Source organism: Ornithodoros turicata, chromosome 4, assembly GCF_037126465.1.
Source record: "Ornithodoros turicata isolate Travis chromosome 4, ASM3712646v1, whole genome shotgun sequence".
Lineage (NCBI taxonomy): Eukaryota > Metazoa > Arthropoda > Arachnida > Ixodida > Argasidae > Ornithodoros > Ornithodoros turicata.
Window position 1 is genome coordinate 23,545,016 of NC_088204.1, and position 19,631 is coordinate 23,564,646.

Below are 19,631 nucleotides of genomic sequence, written 5' to 3' on the forward strand. Positions count from 1 at the left end.
GAATACCATTCATGTTTCTTTCCACAATTTTCATACACTCAAGCAAAGGTAGAATACCGTGATGGCCTCACACATATAGCATCAACGTGTGGACGTGTTTCAACCATGCCTGGGAAGAACGACGGTTTGGGGACAGCTTTGCTATATCTTCATAAACTCAAGCCAAGGCAGAATACCATGATGGCCTCACACATGTAGCATCAACGTGTGGACGTGTTTCAACCATGCCTGGGAAGAACGACGGTTTGGGGACAGCTTTGCTATATCTTCATACACTCAAGCCAAGGTAGAATACCATGATGGCCTCACACATATAGCATCAACGTGTGGACGTGTTTCAACAATGCCGGGGAAGACGGTTCTACGGTTGGGAGATTGTGCACCATTCTCATACTTAGATCCTCACGTGCTGATGGCTGGATTCAGATTTCACACTCTTACGCCATGTTTAAAATATGACAAGCATCGCACGACTAGTCTGTGGATTTATACATAGAAATATATTAATATAAATATTTAGGAAAATTGAAAAATATGCACAGATATGCACAGTAAAAATGGAAAAAGGTAACTTAAATATGAAACACAAACGTGAAGATATGCAGCCTGAGCCAAAGTCGAAGACATGTATATGGAAAAACATTCAGTAAATTATGAAGCAAAATGGATGAATATGCATTAAAACACTTGGCAAAGGTGGAGCCGCACAAACTAAATGACACGTAAATCCACAGTCTAGCCATAATTACAGAACAGCGGCAGGTGAGTTATCTTTACCAGTCTTCCGTCTCTTCCTGGATGAATCGCCCTGATTGGAAGTTGTTTTGGCGGCATCACAGAGCGAGGCAACCTGATGGTCACTCTTCTTGTTATCTCTGAGCTGCAGCCCACGGGACTGACGAGGGTCAACCAACTCCGGTAGAAGGCTATGCGAGTAGAACAGTTTAAGGTGGCCAATCATTTTGCTCCAGAAGCCATCATTTCTCTCGATCTTCTGGACAAAAATTTCCTCGCCAGAATATACCACAAAAAGACAAAACTGACGTCGAGTGATGTGGAGCTGTCCCTGCACCTGATAGTGGTAGTCATGGTTTTCCTTCAACGAAATATTACCAGAGTTATCAATAGTGCAAAAGGTGATTTTTTTTGCCCGCACTCCCTCCACAGGGGTAAGGGGCCGAGCCGAATAAGGGCACTTCACTTCCACGACAGTGTCATCACCGACAAGCCCATCAGGTGTTGCAGCAAGGTATGCAAACTCCTGATCAACAACAAGGCCGCATGGTGAAACAGTCACCCCTAACTCATCCTGCAGCTTAGCAATTGCAATGGGCTCAGTGTCGCGACCATATCGGAGAGCCTCAGTGTCAAAATGACCATAGAGCAAGGAACGAACAGTACTTGCACTGCTCGTTGCATCTCGCATCTTGCATACCTTGCCAAAATTAGAAGCGGTGAGTCGCTTTCGCCTCTCCTGCATCCACAAAGTTCTCCCTTCTTGACCTCGAGTATCAGCCTCGAGCTGCTCTGCATCTGGTTGGGAGAGCACAAGGGAATCCTTGTACGCCGCAGCAGCTTCAACATAGTCATCGTGGTTCATGTCTGGAGCATCCACTATGGAACCATAGTGGTTGTCGCTGGAAGCACGCTTGCAAGGCGCACCTTCAAGTGAACGCTTACAGCGAGCAGCCCCAGAACTCCGATGCCTTATGCAAGCAGCACGAACAGCTGCTTTACGCTTCAGCATAATTTTTGCATACTTCCCAGGGCTGGTGTTGTACACTGCCTTATGTAGAGCACGATGGTACTGCTTAGAGTTGAAAGACACGACAGCTCCTGAAGCCCGCATTCCGAATGATCCCCTCTGGGAAAAGTTTATTCTTTTACCGCCAGAAAACTTTGCAACGAGAGAATTGAAATGTTCTGCAGCATTATTGTTAACGTCAAGGATCAAGCTGCTACCATTGTTTGCCAAACGACTCATCGCTACAAGGATTTCATTGAAAAGTCCGCATTTCCTGAGCTCTGGGACGTGATTGACTTCCCCTTCTTTTGGACCACTGCAAAAGTAACCCGCACATTTTGCGTGGTCGCCGAACACATGGAGTGGCCCATTACGGATATCAGCCACCAGGTTCCGAATCTGATCTTGTTTGCTGAACTCGGCCTGCTCTTTGCGATAGTGAATAGCCCTAGCAACTCCAACTCTTAGTCGAACAGCATTATCCAGAAGTAGCTTCTTCAACGATGGGGGAATGGGGGTTGTTCTCTTTGCCAAAGCAACATCTCGAAGACGACTTACATAGTTTCGAAGAAGGTGGTTGCGACATTCTACCTTCTGAACTACCTGATGCTGGTACGGTGCAGCTTCAAGAATTGACTTGTATGTGCTCGAATCACCGTCAGCGATCAACTGCAAGTACTTTACCCCGTGCAACTCAATGCTGCGCCTGAAGCCTTCAACGACGATATCCTTCTCCATACTGGTAGAGCTGCTGTCCCAGTTCTTGAAGCACAGATGCTTTTTTGGGCTCGACCCTGCCTTGGAACTTGCGCACAGTGTACAAAATTTGTTCCGGACGCCTAGGAACAGTACTTTCTTTGTGCGGTACCCAACAATTACAGCCTGCAAAAACGAAAAAATGTCAGGATTGTATTCCACAAAACTCTACCCCCAATGACAATGTTTCGAGGAATTATGCATTTGTACGCGTATCATACGAATTAATGCCACAGGATGTATACCACTCTAGAAAGTGTGTTTACCAAAAGACAGCAGTGCCACTAATAGCACCAGAGGGGTCAACTTTTTCCTCCAAATAAATGCTCATAGTGTTCTTTCCACAAATGGTGGGCACAGACTTCCTGTATATCCCGTCTGCCAAGCGGTGTGCAAGATAAATCCTCCTTTTTCGGGCACCTTTATTAAGTGTAGATAAAAATTTTTACTTACCAAGCCAGAAAGAGCGTCGTACTTGTTCTTGTATGAACGTTTGCACCAAGCACCATCGGCAACGACCGTAATTATAGGAAAACCGTCAGCATCGACGTCCCCAGCCTCCCTAGCTAACCGAGCTTCCTCAATGCCTGCTTTTCTTATTTCTTCCCAAGCTGTTTCGTCGATTCCTTTAGCAACAATATCCTGATACTTACTGTACGTGCTACCAGCCATGCCGGGTATGTCCAGAGCACCTAGGAGCTCGCGAAGGCCTGAGAAACCAGAACCTATAGACACGATACCGTTCACTGCTGAGGAATTGACGTCCATGCGTTGTTGAACAAGTTGATCAACTGGTGCCTCTGTTGTGACTACATCTTTCCTCAGACACATCCTGCACTTCAAACTGAAAGAGCTACACAGACCTCGCCGATGTTCTGATACAATTTCCATGTCAGCCAGGCCGCAACCAAACGGACTATGTACCGACAAACTTTGCAAAGACGAGAAGAAGTGATCAATCTCCACTATACGCCGACCATTCACACTGCTTGTGCGCTGACTCTGTGTCTGGTGAACATTGCCAGTATCGAAAGATGAAGATCGACTGGGTGTAACAGCGGCAGTGATTGGAACGGGACTTGCTCTGGAACCGGCAAGCTCGTCACAACCTGAACTGCAGGGGACTACATTATCTACCTCAGCTGAATCAGCAAATGACGAATTTGAAGGACGAATTTCGCTTGTGCTCGAAGCGAAACAAGCATTCCGACCGGCATCAGTTACAGTTTGAGGAACAACACTACCACCAAAGGTTGAGCCTACAAGGGTATCTGCGCGATGTGGAGTCGTCGAAGTGCAACGATCACTGGGAACAGCACGGCTGGAGCATCCTGCATTACCAAAATCTCTCAAATCCGCAGGCTCCGTCACATGCCTGCCTCTACCACGTAAATTCGCAAAGTCCTTCTTCTTACGTTTCCGTTGTCCGTAGACGTGACTTCGAGCCATAATGGGTAAATACTATGAACACGCAGAAAACACACAAGGACAGAGAGCAAATGAACAGGACAAGAAAGTGAAAAAAACGCGTAACTTAGCCACGAATTGGTCACTTCAGGACGAACCGCCGAAACCACGGACGCCGATCAGCTGCTGCGCAATACGCGGATGGTTACGAGCGGACTACGTTCGGGCGCTGCGAGCGGACGGCGCCACCTTCCGGAATCAGTGGTAAACGCCTTGGATGCATGCCTGTACTCACTTTTAATTCTTTTTCGGAAAAACAGAATGCTAAAAACACACAAAAAACGCGTCATTTGAATCCTGAAACATGTCCCCGGTTAACCTCAGAAGCGGATTGTTTTTATTTGCTTTCATTTATTTATTTGGATTTTTTGAAGCTGTAGCGACAAAATTCATTTCTTTTTCTTTTTTAAAAAAAAATTACAACGCTAGAGCGATATTTCAGTTCCCAGAGTTAAGATGTCTTGACGTCACCTTTCCGATGAAAGTTTCCGCATTCCGATCTGTCTCGTAGTTCAGCCACAAAACCTATGCAAAGTTCACATAGAAAACAGAGGGGTTCCCACCTTCAGGGGTCCGTAAAAAAAAATTACAACGCTAGAGCGATATTTCAGTTCCCAGAGTTAAGAGATCTTGACGTCACCTTTCCAATGAAGGTTTCCGCAATACGATCTGTCTCGTAGTTCAGCCACAAAACCTATGCAAAGTTCACATAGAAAACAGGGGGTGGTATGTCCTCTTAACGACCCCACAAGAAGGCCTGGTGGTACGACAAGGCCCCTGGCAGTCCAACAAAAGGTATTTTACCGTCCATCAGGATAGCTTAGGGACCCCACAGGAGAATCGAATGGTCCGTCAGTGAGGCATAGCGGTCCAACAGATGACGCATTGTAGTAGATCGATGTTCATGATCAGAGTTCATTTACACGTCCCCTCTCTGCGACACTTGCGTCCTGCCTGCACCACATGTCTCAAAACGTCTTGACCATCCCACGAAAGTCAGCCGTCTCACGACTCATACTTCATTCGGAATAATTCTTTCCACTAAGCAGCATAGACGGGACTGGCCTTCCCAAAGCCCTCGTTCTCATCCGCGATCCCATAATTTTTCGCGTAACTTCTATCCTTTTCTTTTTCGCTGAATTATGTAAATTGTACATTGTGTGTTATGCGTGTATCCTGTTTCTTCTGTTATCATTTTTGTTTTTGTTTCCTTTTCTTTCTATTCTTCTTTTTTTTTTTTTTTTGCCAACTAATGTACCCTCATGTAATGCCCGCTTGGTCCTTTGAGGTGATATAAATAAGATAAATAAATATGGAATAGCATATAATTGCTAAAACCCTCAGTTTAGGTGAACGGTAAATGAGAGGACTACACTAAACAAGATGGAAACCGCATACTGTCCTGTCTTTGTCTTTATCCTTTAGTGTTTCTTTGCATTTGGAGTTTTAGCTATACAAGAATTAAACAACGAACTAGCAGACATCTTTACAGCACTCAATACGACAGCTCGCACTGGCCTGTCAGGCCGACATGCTGATAACGGTTTATGCTGTCTGATTCATTGAGGCTCGGAATGTTCCAATATTCTTCTATGATTCAGTTGAATATGGTTTCGTTGAAATATGTGACCCCCCCCCCCCCCCTCAACCTGTCGGATCAGAGGTTGGAAACTGGAGGTGCCATATCGCCGGCGTGTAAAGACGATCGACCACGGGCACCTTTATAGATGGACGTCTCTGGCCGTATAACCGCTGGATGTCGAGTGTCAGCAGTTTCAAACATTTTCCGAATTTCCTGACGGAATGAAGCATATGTTGCGAGAGAGAAGAGGACGCGCGACTGCACTGTAGAAGTTCGATTCTCGATGGACCTATACAGAACGTCTCAAACCAAAAGCAGTAAGGAACAGAGACGTTGTGTTGGTGTTGGTTTATACTCCTAGCAATTCCCCACGGCAGTGTTGCTTGTGTGAGAAAAACGAAAAAAATTTAGACACCTGACTGCTCACTCTTCTGTTTGACTGAGGCAGCAAGCAGGAATCTCGGATTCGCCGAAACTCGAAAGACAAGCAATATACAGTATCTGTGCTATTAGTCTAACCGCTTGTCCAAGTGATGCAAATTGTCCATCTTTTCATGCCTATACACTTGCCTATATAAGCGAGCTATTTGAACTTCTGTCCTGGCTTTTATATTTTTCTCCGTTTGCTCTTCCAACGCTGCGCGAATTGCCCATTATGAGAGTCCAGGAAATAAACAAACAAACAAACAAACAAAAGAGCAGAAGCAAAAGAAAATAGAATGCGTGGTGACAGAGGTTGACAACAGACAACGAAAAAAAATGCTGTTTTTTTAGGAAAAAAATCTTCCCGGACAAAGCACCGCAAGCGATGCTGCCTCGACGACCGTTTGATTGGCCGCGCGTTCAAAGACACGGCCCACACGGGGGCGGGCCGCATTATCAAGGAGCCCCTGTCCAGTATACGAGGTGCTGATTGATACTAAAGACGTACGTTTCAGTTATTGTGTTTATGTGTTTTTATTTTTCTCTATTGTTATATTCCCATCAAGCCATTAGAACCCTAGGCCCTAATCGTCCCATCAGACCGATAACCGTTCGTCCTATTGGAAATACCAGAAATTACGATAGGCCTAACGATAGGCTATGTTTCCATTAGGATTGGCTGTGATAGATTTTTCGATCGGGCAGCTGTGCTACGCTTACCATTAATGAACCTTGTCCAACTATGGGGCAAATCAAATGAATCGGCGGCACAGCGCTAGATCGCAGATGAACAATTCCGGATGACTGAAACAAACGCAGGCTCTCGAAACAACCGCTCAAGTACGTATTTACGAATGAAACGTGATTCCCGTGACAGAGCTAGCTCCTTTCCGCTGCACGAGAAGCACAGTCGGGACAGGTACACGTTACCATAACGTTGTTTCCGCGACGGTGCTCACACAAGGTGACCCCCCCCCCCCCACACACACACATACACATTTTCGTTCTGTTTGTTTTTCGGTGCAGAGTGTTTTCCAACGAATAAAATGAGTTCCTGCGAAAAAACGACGACCGTAGGTGACCTAGAGAGCGAGCGCGAGAGCTCTGTTCCTTACACCTTCGAAACATTGGTTGCGTTAAGTAGGCGCCCCGGAGCGCGAGTGTTTCAGACTCGACTCACTTAACGCAACACAAGCACCATTCGCGCACCCAAGAGTGCGAGACTCCGAGCCGCTCCCCGCACACCCGTTTTGAAACGGGGGCCTTGTAGCACACGACAAGCGTCCGGGTGTTTGAGATTTTCCGTAACGTACTTCCTGTTGAGTGCAGGCAGGACGGCCTTCGCTCGGAAGCAAAGTACGGACATAAAAATGTTACCCCTCCGATTCCACCAGTGAACTGTAATATTTTATAACTGTTATCGTGCCTTTGTATTTTGTATATATTAGTGGGCAACTTCCACGCGGATATCGGCGGTTATTCGCTGGAAATGCGTTGCTTTAATCCAGACATCTTCACGCCATGCAGCCGTCTTCGCAGTAAACAGCTCCTATGACGTCTGTTACAACTTCCCATATTCTGCATTCCATTTGCTGTTACCAGGAGATGTATTCGCAACCATAGTCGTCTCTTCCAACGTTACTATGAGTTCAAACTAAACCAACGTGTCTTCCGTCTGTGCACTGCACGAGCAGGCAAGTGGATGTGGCATCAGGGAGCGAGCAGTGCAGCGCTCCAAAGTTGCTTTTCGCTGTTTAGTGGCCGGTCTGGGAGTCTCATACTCCCGATTTGAGGGCGCAAAAAGGGGGGCACCTGCTTAACGCAACCATTCTTCTCCTCGTGAAAAGAGCGCATCGCAGATCGATAGGACGTCGTGACGTATGGTACTCCCCTCACGTGACCAGTCACGCAGAGCGGCACATGGTCAAGCATGTATGAGCGACGCGTGATCTGCGAAGAAAAAACAAACAAACAAAGAAACAAGGCACGAAGCCACGAATACGTCACAGAGAATCGTGTCGGACGTCTGCAGGTACTTTCTCCGACTGCTTTTTTTTTTCTTTTTTTTTCTTTTTTTCAGCATAGCAGAGGAGGAAGGAATTCGAGCCACGTTAAATGTCACCGCAGTGCTCGTTTAACAGTGAATGACTTTGGGAAAACACTGAGAGTAGCGCGAGCAACAAGGGTTGTCACATCGTTTTTCTCTTGTTGCATGCGGGAGTATCTTCGTCCGCGTCGGCGATGGAGTTTGTCGCGTACTCAAATCGCTCCATACGGGTCAGCCTTAACACGAACATCTCGTCGAACTCAAATCACAAGCAACACAGGACGACGTGCTCTTCTGCATGTAACAGCAACTCGGAAAATTTCCAACCTCGCCAAGAGAGACGCCAGGTCGAGGGCAATGCATGGAAGTTGCAGTTGTAACGTGAAATACAGATGTAAGTGGCTCACGAATGTGTCGCTATCAATGTGAAATGGAAAGCTCACCTCCATTTTTCCATCGTCCTTCACGTTCATCTGCAGCACCGTCGGTGCCTTTATGTTGATAGTTTCGCATGTCAGTGGAGTAGGATTGTTGTCGGATTCTCGCTGGTAGAAATCTACCTCTCCTGGCGTAATATAATACTCCATGTATTGTCCACCGTTATCTCCGGTCAAGCCGTCGTCCTTGCGAAAGCGGTATTTGACACTGCGGGGAATCACGTTAGTAGAGTAGGCTGACAAAAGGTCCAGACTCGTGACGTCGTGTCGTTATGATAATAGTAGTGACACACAGAGCAGCCCACAGAAGCGCCTCAGAATACGACATCTTCATCTCATATAACTGTACAGCAGCCTGACACGTTTTTCACGAGTAAGAAAAAAGTCAGCGGTGAAATCATCGAATAAATGACTGAAACAAGGAACGACGAGAACAGGCATGTAAGACACCAAAGGGCAAAACGCTAGAGACAGGGAAAGGGATGAATAAGAACGACACGTTCTCTAAACGTTTTACAGAACGCGTCGTCCTTGTTCTTTCCATGTTCTCTCTGTTTCCCTCTCTCTGTTTTACCCTTTAGAATATGTAATAGCTCGCCTGTTCTCTAGCCCTTTTACATGCAAGTCACCTTTTATTCTTCCAGTACCGCGTGTCGGGGATTTCCGGCGCACCTGAGAAGAAAACCAGGCGGCCGTAACACCGTGCGGCACGTACAGCACGTCAGCACGTTACGTGTATATGTACTCTTTATTCTACTATTTACTTAATTTTTTATTCGACTCTGGCTCTTGCCATCCTCCGTTTACCCTTCCTGTTCCTGTTCTTCCGTGCGGAAGCCTACATTGACCTCCATTTGGGAGGCACAGTGCTGAGAGTTGCCAGCATGAAGTGAACGATGTGCTGGTAGTAGCCAATGGTGTCAAGTATTCCTTGTCTGTGCACTCTCTGGGTGACGCAAGCGCACACACGGGGCTTGTAACGCTACGGAGAGGTTCGACATCTGACGGAGGGACACAAGAATGTTGGTCCACTTTCAGGAATACCTCTTCGTACCGTCTCTTCATCTGATCTCTGTGTATCTGAAATGCGGGAGCTGTGACGACACTTGAAGGAGTTATCATATAGTCGTTCCGTACTTGTTGATTTCACCTAGCCAGGTGTACCTCCAAAGTACCGTAACACTCTGAGAAAAAAAAGCGCCGTCGCAACTCCTTTAGGGTAGTAATAGGCTTGTGCCTTAGAGCACTCCCTTTTGGAGCAAAGCTTACACCCTCCCAGAGGGAGTTCCACTTTACTCGATTTCCCAGGAGTAAGTGTGACATCAGGTATAGGTACGATGCTCACACCATCAAGCGGGTTTATGCAGGTATACCTCTACAGCTGCTTTGGAATCTTGTGTGAAATTTCTGACTTTGGGTACCTGCGCTTCCGCGTATAAATATGTCGAAGCCGAAACTCAACTGGTACGTTTTAATTTACGCTCGATGGGGATGGGAAAAGTTGTGCGTAAAAGGCGAAGTCGTATGGTAGTGTAGAAGAGGTGGGGGGTGCGACACCTTTCCGTTTGAAATTTGGGTAGTCCCGCAGAACTACTCGCCGAAAAGAGACATCCGAACTTTCCACAGGCTCCCTCGAACGCGGTAAACTGCGGGATAAGTATTCAACGTAATTAGAGTGTCAGAAGGTCACACGTCAGGATATATCCTCACGTAAGGGTGAGAAATTCACCAACGAGACTGAATGCAAAACCAGAGAATCTGTAATAGAAAAGATGCAACGTTTGAATGGATGCACTGTAGTAGTAACACTATAGTTTATTACTCAAAAGTCGCCTTATAATAAGGAGGGCGATGTTACAAATTTGTTGATTAAAATTTGGACCGCAGAAGGGAGTAACTATTTACAGTGATTATTTACATGGTAAATGCAGAAAGAAATAGGGGATAAGTGACATGGGAGGAGGAGCAGGGAAAATGGAGTACTTCATGGAAGTTGCTCCCACGCTACTCCTTCCTTTCTTCTCAGAGTGTATGTGGAACAGAGGAGTATTGTCGCCTCCCTCGCCTTGGGACATGTAAAGTTTCACCCATCAATAAAACTGGCGTACACTTCACCCAAGGCAAAATAACATTGATAACTTGATAGTTGATCATCTGCCGCTCACTATAGATCCCTACCTGAGGTGGGCACACACCCCGTGACACAACGTTGTGGACAATCCAGCTGACTTCGACCCGGTTTCACAAACGCTAACTGATATTTGAAGCAATATTAACGGTACACTGTTAGAAGAAAAGGTATATAAAAGGTATAAAAAAGGTATAAATAAGGTCTAGAGTACGACTTTTATACCTCATCGCCACTGTCTATACCCTGTTTAAACCGTGTAAGGTATAGATCACTGATTCTATACCTTCCACGGCAACTGAGGGTATAAAAAAGTACTTATATATTACGTTTATACCTTCAGAGTTTTGTATACCTTTCGTCCCGCAACATCTGGGATCACATTAATTTGTGACGGTGACTATATCATATCAGTTAAACAATAAGTTAATTTAAAAACATAGCCAGTAATAAAGTAGCATTCTAATTATATTGGGTAGTGACATCTGGAAGCCAATTATTTGATCCCAAAATAAATAAATTTACACGCCCTCACTTCTTAAGTTGCTTCCCGGGCGAAGGATGATCCATGTGTAGCCGCGGTGTGTCGTATATGTATCTGTTCTCCAGCAAATGCCAACTACTCCTGGAAATATTTTTTCTAATATTTGTTGGTGTTGCTTCTTGGTTTCCAATTTAATGCTAATTGTTACTTAATTTCTTTCCTCTCCGATTCACATCCATGCTTTGTGAGTTTGTGCGCGAGTGTCTCCAGGTATTTTCTTTTATGTTATCGTTCCTTTGGTCCTTTTTTTTCTTCAATATTTGTGGAAAGCTGCGCTAGGAAGCCAACACTCGGATATGACGCTGAAACAAATCGAATATTGCCGTTTTCTTCAATTATACCACAAGGTCTTCAAAACATACCCTCTAGGAGATATATGTTTATACCCTGAGGTGCAAATAATATACCTTCAGGGAGGTATAAAGATAGTATACCTTGAAGAAGGTATAGCATTTATACCTCAAAAGGTATGAGCCCTGGGACAAGCCGTTTATACCCCAAAAGGTATAAATTTTTCTAACAGTGTATGTTAACCATAGAAATCATGAGTAGAGGCCAGGAGAAAAGCTGGGAGAGAGAGTGATGAGGGAGAGCAAGGGAGTTGTACGAGGACAAGACCGTTTCCCAATGTCGAAGTCAGGGGAGAGGTTTTTCGCAGTAGCTTCCAGAAGGGGAGCCCTCGTTACCGGCGGCACAGTCTCGCGCCCGCACCGCCTAGTGCGTGCCCCAATCTGTGAAAACAAAACTGACCTAACCTTACTAAAGTGAGGTGAGCCCCTTCTGGAAGATACTGCAAAAAACCAATCCACGAAGTCAGGGAGGCGCCATGATCGATATTCTGGATTCCGCCGGATTTTCCACGGACTTTCGCCGCAATGGTATCCAATCCAATGCAAGTCGCTCCCGCTTCCGCTGGGCTCCGTGTGCCATGCCGCTTGCGAAGTGTGTGTGTTGTGTCTGCCATCACGTGTGTGCTTGGATATCCTACGGAATGAGGATCACACGGTTTACACCCTGTGCCGCGACATGAAAGAACGGCGCACCGAGCTCGAAGAAGACACAGTTCGCAAGGCGCTAGGCCTATCGATCATGGCGGCTCACATGTTGAGATCCATCCCTTCGCTGGCTTGGTTTCTAGTATTATGAGACTTCTATGCTCTTAACTTGACTTTTGAGCATCATTGCTTTAGAAGATATTGTCAGTGAAACATTCATCACGTCAACGACTAAATTTTGCAAAAGAAAAAGAAAAAAAGGCAGTGTGTTAACTTCAAGTTTTAGCAACGCCTGATCTCGGTTCAACGTTAACAACCATAGATTGAGAAGTTACCGGTCAAAAAGAACTCGTTACAAGCTAAGTTACCGTCTGCAAAATGTAAAAAAAAAACAGAAGAATATTATCGACTCCCTCGCCTGGGGACACGTAAAGTTTCACCCATCAATAAAGTTCAATCATCAAAGTTCATCAACGAAGTTACTCAGCCTGAAATGTAACTCGCAGTTAGTGAGTTACGTAAAAAAAGAACGAGTTACTTGTCAAGTTACTTCAAAATAGCATTACGCAGGTGCAGCGCGCGTGAGCAGTTTAGTTAGACCTTGAGTTGTCTCTGGAGGGGTGCAACACGCTTAATTCATTTTCGTTTATGTCCAACAATAGAGCTCTCCCTGTTTGTAAACAAACGACGTCATAGTGTTCGACAGCCCCACAAATTTGGTAGAATTGAACTATTCGCGAAGCTAGACGTGAACAAGGTTGCCCCCGAAAGCCACGGTCTTGGGGGGATTACGATATGGTCCCTTAAAGGGACGCGGCCCTCAGTCCTGCTTTTCTTTCAGTTGGAGGCAGCGAGCAAGTGCACGTTCGTGGAACCCAGCCCTCTCCTTCCGATTGGTTTCAGTTTCAGTCTGTCTACCAGTGTCATGATGACATTTCTCTGGTAGAGGTCCATTGAACGCGCACCTTACTCCCTGTGGGCGCATAATGGTTCAGCTTCATTTCAATGGCCGCCGTTCCTACTTCCTGAATAAGATATTGCATTGATTGAATATCATGTTTTATGGCAAAAAATGCCATGAAGGAGCCGGAGAGAAAGCAAAATATGTGGACGTGAGTGAAAAGCGAGTTAAATGTAACTTGGAACTTAATTTAACTTACTTTGGCAAGGTTACCTCAAAAAGGAATGAGTTCCTCTGAAAGTTACCACGGCGCAAAAGTACCGAGTTAAGTTAGAAGTCACCAAAAAAAAAAAAAAGAACTTAGTTACAGTAACGAGTTACTTGTAACGAGTTACCTCGAACTCTGTTAACAACTAATGGTGAAACCGTGCTTTAGACAACTAATAGCGTGAGCAAGGATATATTTGCGCCGGAAATTTCCAAATCAAGCGGGTGCTGCGGATTTCATGTGTATCAGCTATGCCGAAGTTGCTGTCGGCCCTTCACATATAGGTAGGTGTCTATTTATAGCTCTAGTACGGACAGCAATGATGCCCTTATTACGTGTCTGTTTCGGTACTGGCGTCCTGTACAGGTGTACCCTACCATGGCTCCATGGTGGATAGCGTGCCAGAGGAACGCATGCATTCCGGACAGATCATGGCCTGACGTCATTACATACACGTGTAATAAAAATGGTGGCGTTCACGACTGGCGGTCAAACCGTTTGCACACTACGCTGCTGCCGTTCTGCAACGTCTTTCAATCTATACGAGTAACATGTATATAATATTCTCCCAGCTTGCGTCCGCTTGCGCATGCGTCACCTTACTGTTCGCCATTCGGAACTATGTGGTAACGACGCCGGTGCTAAGGTTCACTCACCCAATGCGGTGCACGGATATGGTACGATCGCTGAAATAAGGTACTACGTGAGGAGCATCGTGTAACTTTTATCAGCAAAATACCTTCACGTGATGATTTTTTGAGTTTATGTTAACCAGGAATTGGCAGCCAGCGCCAAATCGGAACCTAGACAAGGTTGCATGGCCTCACGACTGCATTTGCTGTGACCTGGAGCCAGGATAAGAGAGCGATTTTTCCACAGGCTATTGGTTAAGAACCACAAGGTGTGAACCTTGTGCCCTCCACTCCGTGGTTTGGAAGTAAATAACGCCTCCGTATGAATCCAATGCTCTATCCCCCGTTTCACTCTCTCACTCTCTCTCTCAAACACACACACCTTTTCTTCTAGCCTCTCCGTTTTGATTTCTATGGGCGAAAGCGGCGTTGCGATTTTCCATGTTTGTATTAGAGGTTCTGTGCCATACAAAAAGTACTTTACTGGCACATACACGAAACATAGTTTATTTTCTTTTGGTCGTACATGGTGTTTCCTATGGGCATTGAAAAAAAAAAAAAAAACTGATTGAGTGGGCTGCCCGAGCGGGTTCATTTGAGCGGGTTCACTTACGAGTTTTGCATCTGAGGAAGGCGAAAGACGTGGGTTTGGGTTGTCCCATTCTCTATGCCGCGCGGTAGTTGGCACACAGTGACCTCCACACCGTTCGAGACTTTCTCAGTAACCAAGGGGTTCTGGAAAAGAAAGAAAGCAAAAAAAAAAAGAAGTGATAGCATCTCGGTTCCTCCCCCCCCCCTCCCCCCCCCCAAAAAAAAGGAAAAGAAAAGGTTGAGATCATCTATTTAATATTCAAACACTAGACTTTCGTTACATACAGAAAGCTAGACTTGGCTGTAGAGGAGTGCAGCATACTGCAAGGAACTATGGGTCATTGCGTATTACGTATAGATGCTCTCAACCGTCTTCGTCAGCAATGGGGTAGAGTATCGCCCCTGGCGATGAAACTCCCCATCCATCATCTCACAATAAAGTCGTTGTTGTTCAACCGTCTTGTTGTTTATTTTGAATAGCTTAGTATGCTATAAAGGGACTATGACCAGAAGTTGGACAAATCTTTCATTTGCATTTGTTACGGAGCTATAATATGTCTCCAAGCCACACGAGAAATGTTTTTGCTGTGCGCGGCAGCGAATTTGCCAAACGAGGAACTGAAAACCGGTTTGGTTTTGCCCCCTCAACTCGCGCAATCGGCGCCGAAATCTAGCGTCTTTATAGTGGATCACCGCCAATTTTAATGTGTGTGACGTGCACATCAGGCTCATGTTCACTGGGCGCCCGGACCGGAAGTTCTGTTGTTAGTGAGTTTTGAGAGCGGCATCCTGAAAGCGACCTTCAACATGGACGCCGAAGCAAGCAATGCGGAGACTTCGAGCAAGGAACTTTTCTCTGACCTCTCTGCGATCGTGAATGAAATTCTGCGTGCTCAACAGTTCGAGAGCCTTGCTTCCGAAACATCGCCGATGCCGCGAACTGCAAACCGAAGTGAAACCTCAACGAACATCGGTCACAGATTCGCCTGTCTTCGACAGACTGGTACGAGATGAGTTTTTCGGCGCACATTATGATCGAGCATGTAAACGTTCTCTGAAAATGTCGTGCTCTCATATTAAGTTTGAGTTTGACCGCACCTTATATGGCGAATTTCCCCATTCATTATCTTTCATTTATTTATCGTTGTTGTTGAGTTTGATTTTAGAAGAAAAAAAACAAAAAAAAAAAAGAACGGAAGATATTGAATTCGTCACCTGATGGAATCTGCTACTCCCACAAAGGAAATAAAATGAATGAAAGGAAAAAGATCGTGCTGACATATTTAATGCTCACTTGGTGCGCCAAGGAGATTGAATGCTTCTCCTGCAAGGAGCCCGAAAGCATTCCCGAAGAACTGCAGTACGAATGCGTTACTACCCCCACGAAGATTTCCGACTTCTGTCAATAAGACTGTCCTCATATTTTGAACTCCGTGGACAGCGCGAACCTATGGGCGCCCATATTCACAAGTAGGTAGGTCATATGTGTTCTTGTCGAACGATGTTAGAATTTGGGCGCTCAAAAGTCGCTAAAAACTCCAGTGCAGGGAAACACATGGAAAGACGACACAACTCTGAACTGCGTAACGCGTCCTGGAGTAGCCTGAAGAGTCACCTTTTTATGTTTGGCCCTGCGCTTTGGTTTTTAGTGATTTGACTTGATTTGATTCAATGTAAAGTACAAATTTTGGTTTCTAAATTTTGTTTCCTCTGTGGAGAGCCATCGCCCACGGAAGTTCTTCTAATGTGCTGGATGGGGCCTCTGGTGCGCACTCTTTCACCGGAGTCGTTTGCACCGTCACGTCCGGCAGCACGATCACCACGGCGGTTCCATGCTGTCATTCACGCTTACCATCGCATGCTGGCTCGGATCACTCCCCCTGTGAGCCCTGTGAGCAAGGCTCTCGAACTCCACCAGCCCCGCTCATATGTCGCAGGCAGTTTTGTGGGACGAAGCGTGCAGCAGTGGTGGGCAGTATCGCAGACACATGTATCTTCGATACAATCTTTAAATACATTCTGTGTATCGGTATTAGGTATCGCGTGCCAAAAATGAGAGTATCGGAGTATCGGTATCGAAAATACATTTTTAGTGTATCATGTATTTTAACGATATTCGATACTAAAAAAAGACGCAAATATTGAGGCTGTTGTGAGACATAGGGTCGGCGGCGCTCGCTCAGGCGGTAGTACAAGCCAGGCCGCAGCGGCGTAGACATGTCGACCATAAATTCGTTCGAAGCTTACGTCCGCGCGCGCGCTCCATCGTCAAGGTCGCCCGGAGAGGAGGCCCTGGGCCCTGCCCTGGGACGCGCTCGTGGGCGCGCGCGGCTTCTGGTTGGTTCCAGAAGAATCTCTTCCGTCTCTTTCTACGGCGCGCGCGCCGAAAGCGCCTTACACAGGACCAACCTCACGGCTTCTGGAACTGCGCTGCCCGATGTACCCTTCCTCAGTGCGCAAGAGCACGTCCACTTGACTTGAAGTGTGGATTCCGCGTCTGCCATGCGGAAAGAATAACCGCCGGCTTAGCTTGAGCACTGTAACCCGTTCTACAGCTCACAATTCACAACGGCCAACTAAGAAAATCAAGTCAGAGGCAAAGTCAGAGGCTACCGGGTAAGTACTGCAGTACCAAACGATAAAAGCAGCAGAAAAAAATTTTCAGGTTTATTCGTATGTATAGTCAAGTGCTCACAGACCGGTACGCACGAAGAACATTGTCTTAAAGAATTGTTTTTTGCTAGGCTGCTTATTGATGCGATCGTTTCAACGTACCCATGGCTTCAGTCTAAAGTTCTAACAAGACTAGCTGCTTAGACAGTGCAGCTTCATTAAATCCGTGCGGTCGGATACGTTCAAGCCCTGTCAGAAAAAGTGCGCTCTAAAAATACACTAAAGGCTCTAGAAATAACGAATAAATGTTTTACATCCCATATCATATTACCAGCTTTATTATATTGTTATTTCAGTGATGTAAACTTTGCTAATCATAACACCAGCTGTATTATATTCGGGATTTCAGGTATGTATCGAAGTATCGACGATACAGTACCGAGTGTCTGTATCGAAAACCAATTTCGGTTCTGTATCTCGTATCGGTATCGGAAATACACTTTTTGAGGGTATCGAGTATCGGCATCGAAGATGCTTTGCCCTGGCGTGCAGCAGCACAATCTGGGCCCACCGTCGAAGATCTTTGTGACAACTCCAACACCAGCCCAATGACACGAAAAGGGCACGATAAATAGGGGTTCACACAAGCTCGTAAGCTCGTCATGTGGCAGCCGTTACACCTGACCGGGTACGGAACTCCGTGCACAGATTGAAAGGCTTGAAAAAAATCGTGAAATCTACTGCGGGTGTTAAATGCAGGCCATATTTTTCTTTTATGGACTCCCTAACAAAAACATATTAACATATAAATGTCAGAATTTACGTGGTATTGCGTGGCCACGTGACGCATTTCAGCCAGTTTGTGAGTGTTGTCTGTGGCCCTCATCTTGACGCCATTTTGTAGGTGGGCCGGGATGAATATTCTACATAAACGTATGTTTTCTGGGCTTGACGCAAGGCGTGCTGCACTATGATGAAGCCTAATGTTTAAAATCCGAATTAAGAGAAACCTCGGGGTTTAAATGCACGAATTTTCGCATGGAGGTCCTTTTTGGCTGCTTTATCGACTGCAAATACGAAACAGCTCCCACACCACTACTCAGAGTCCCTTAAAGGAGCATGGACGCTTCAAACATAGTTTTTTCGCCTTATGTGAGAATATTATACCCCTGTTACACGGGTGCTTTCGACCCGCATTGAGCCGATGCCCATCGAACTCAATGCTGCACTGACACATTCGAATAGCATGGAACCCCGAGCCTCTAACTCGGTGCAGTGCCTAGAGCGGGATTGAGGTTCTCAAATCGAACTGAAGACCGCCGCCGGCATTCTCGAAATCAGTGATAATTTGCACTACTAAATAAAAACATATATAAATTTTTGCAAATAGGACACTGTACAAAGCTGCTATGCGGTTCATCTCGACGCGTATTGAAAAGAGGGCTGATCGACAGGCGGAGTTAAAGGGACTCTGACCAGAAACTGTGGGAGCTCTTTCGTACTTGTAAACGATAAAGCACCCAACAAGGACTCTCCATGCGAAAATTCACGCATTAAAACCCCACGGTTTCTCTAAATTCGAATTTTAAACATTCGACTTCATCCGAGTGCAGCACGCCTAGCGTCAAACCGAGAAAACATACGTTTATATAGAATATCCACCCCGGCCCACCATCAAGATGACGTCAACACGGGGGCCACTCGCAACTCCCGCAATTGGCTCAAACGCGTCACGTGGTCACGCAATATCTGTCAATTTCCTTCATGAAATGGCATTTCTACGTTAATACGTTTTTGTTACAGAGCCTCGAAAAGAAAAATATACCCTGCATTTATCACCTGCAACAGTTTCTACGATTTTCTTTTCAATCTGTACACGGCGTTCGATATATGCTTCCGTATCCGGTCAGCTGTAATGGATGCCGTATGCCGAGCTTGCGAACTGCGAACTTGTGTGACTCCCGGTTCATCCTCTTTGTTCGGGTCATTGGGTTGGTGTTGGAGTTGGTCACCTTATTCTGAACGTTTCACCTATCGTTGCGGTGTACTGTTCTTGATCTGCTGCGAAGCGACGAACCGCAACGGCAGTCACTCGCCTCAGCGAACTTCTCTCTGCTGCATCTCAAAGGAGCATGGGGACCTGATGATACCTTCAACTAAGGAAACCAAATGTGCTCTCGTCTGGTCCTGACGGAAAAGTAGTATCAACAAGGTTAGCACACTTATTTTTCAGTTCCAAGTCTACGTACTGAAAACCATGCAGGTGCAGTTGATCATTCTCGTAGCTGTTGTGTAACGCGTATGCTTTCTTACATATCCCACAGAACCATCCACTTTTTCAACCAAGTTATCTTTATGAGATCCTTCTGATGGCTTCTTACTAGGCTATGCCGCTCCGAAGCATTGAGATGACGAAGTGTCGTGGTAGCTGCACCTCTGCCTTCGAAAGATGAATCAGTCATTCCACACTGTGCCTACTGGCTTTGTATAGAGTCTGGCAAAT

At 45.9% G+C, this 19,631-nt stretch overlaps 1 protein-coding gene across 2 annotated transcripts in view; it reads right to left on the reverse strand.

Moving 5' to 3' along the window:
• The window catches only part of LOC135392811 (uncharacterized), a 73,521-nt gene that overhangs the window by 43,414 nt on the left and 10,476 nt on the right, over positions 1 to 19,631 (reverse strand). Inside the window, exons 1-3 of one of the 2 annotated variants that reach the window (XM_064623520.1) lie at positions 16,763 to 16,963; positions 14,538 to 14,659; positions 8,463 to 8,664 (exon numbers count right to left, since the gene is read on the reverse strand). In XM_064623520.1, the coding sequence (XP_064479590.1) occupies positions 8,463 to 8,664; positions 14,538 to 14,548 (213 nt within the window). In that variant the 5' untranslated portion in view covers positions 14,549 to 14,659; positions 16,763 to 16,963. Of the gene's footprint in view, positions 1 to 8,462; positions 8,665 to 14,537; positions 14,660 to 16,762; positions 16,964 to 19,631 lie in introns of those variants that run through there. The other variant, XM_064623519.1, reaches the window with a different exon arrangement.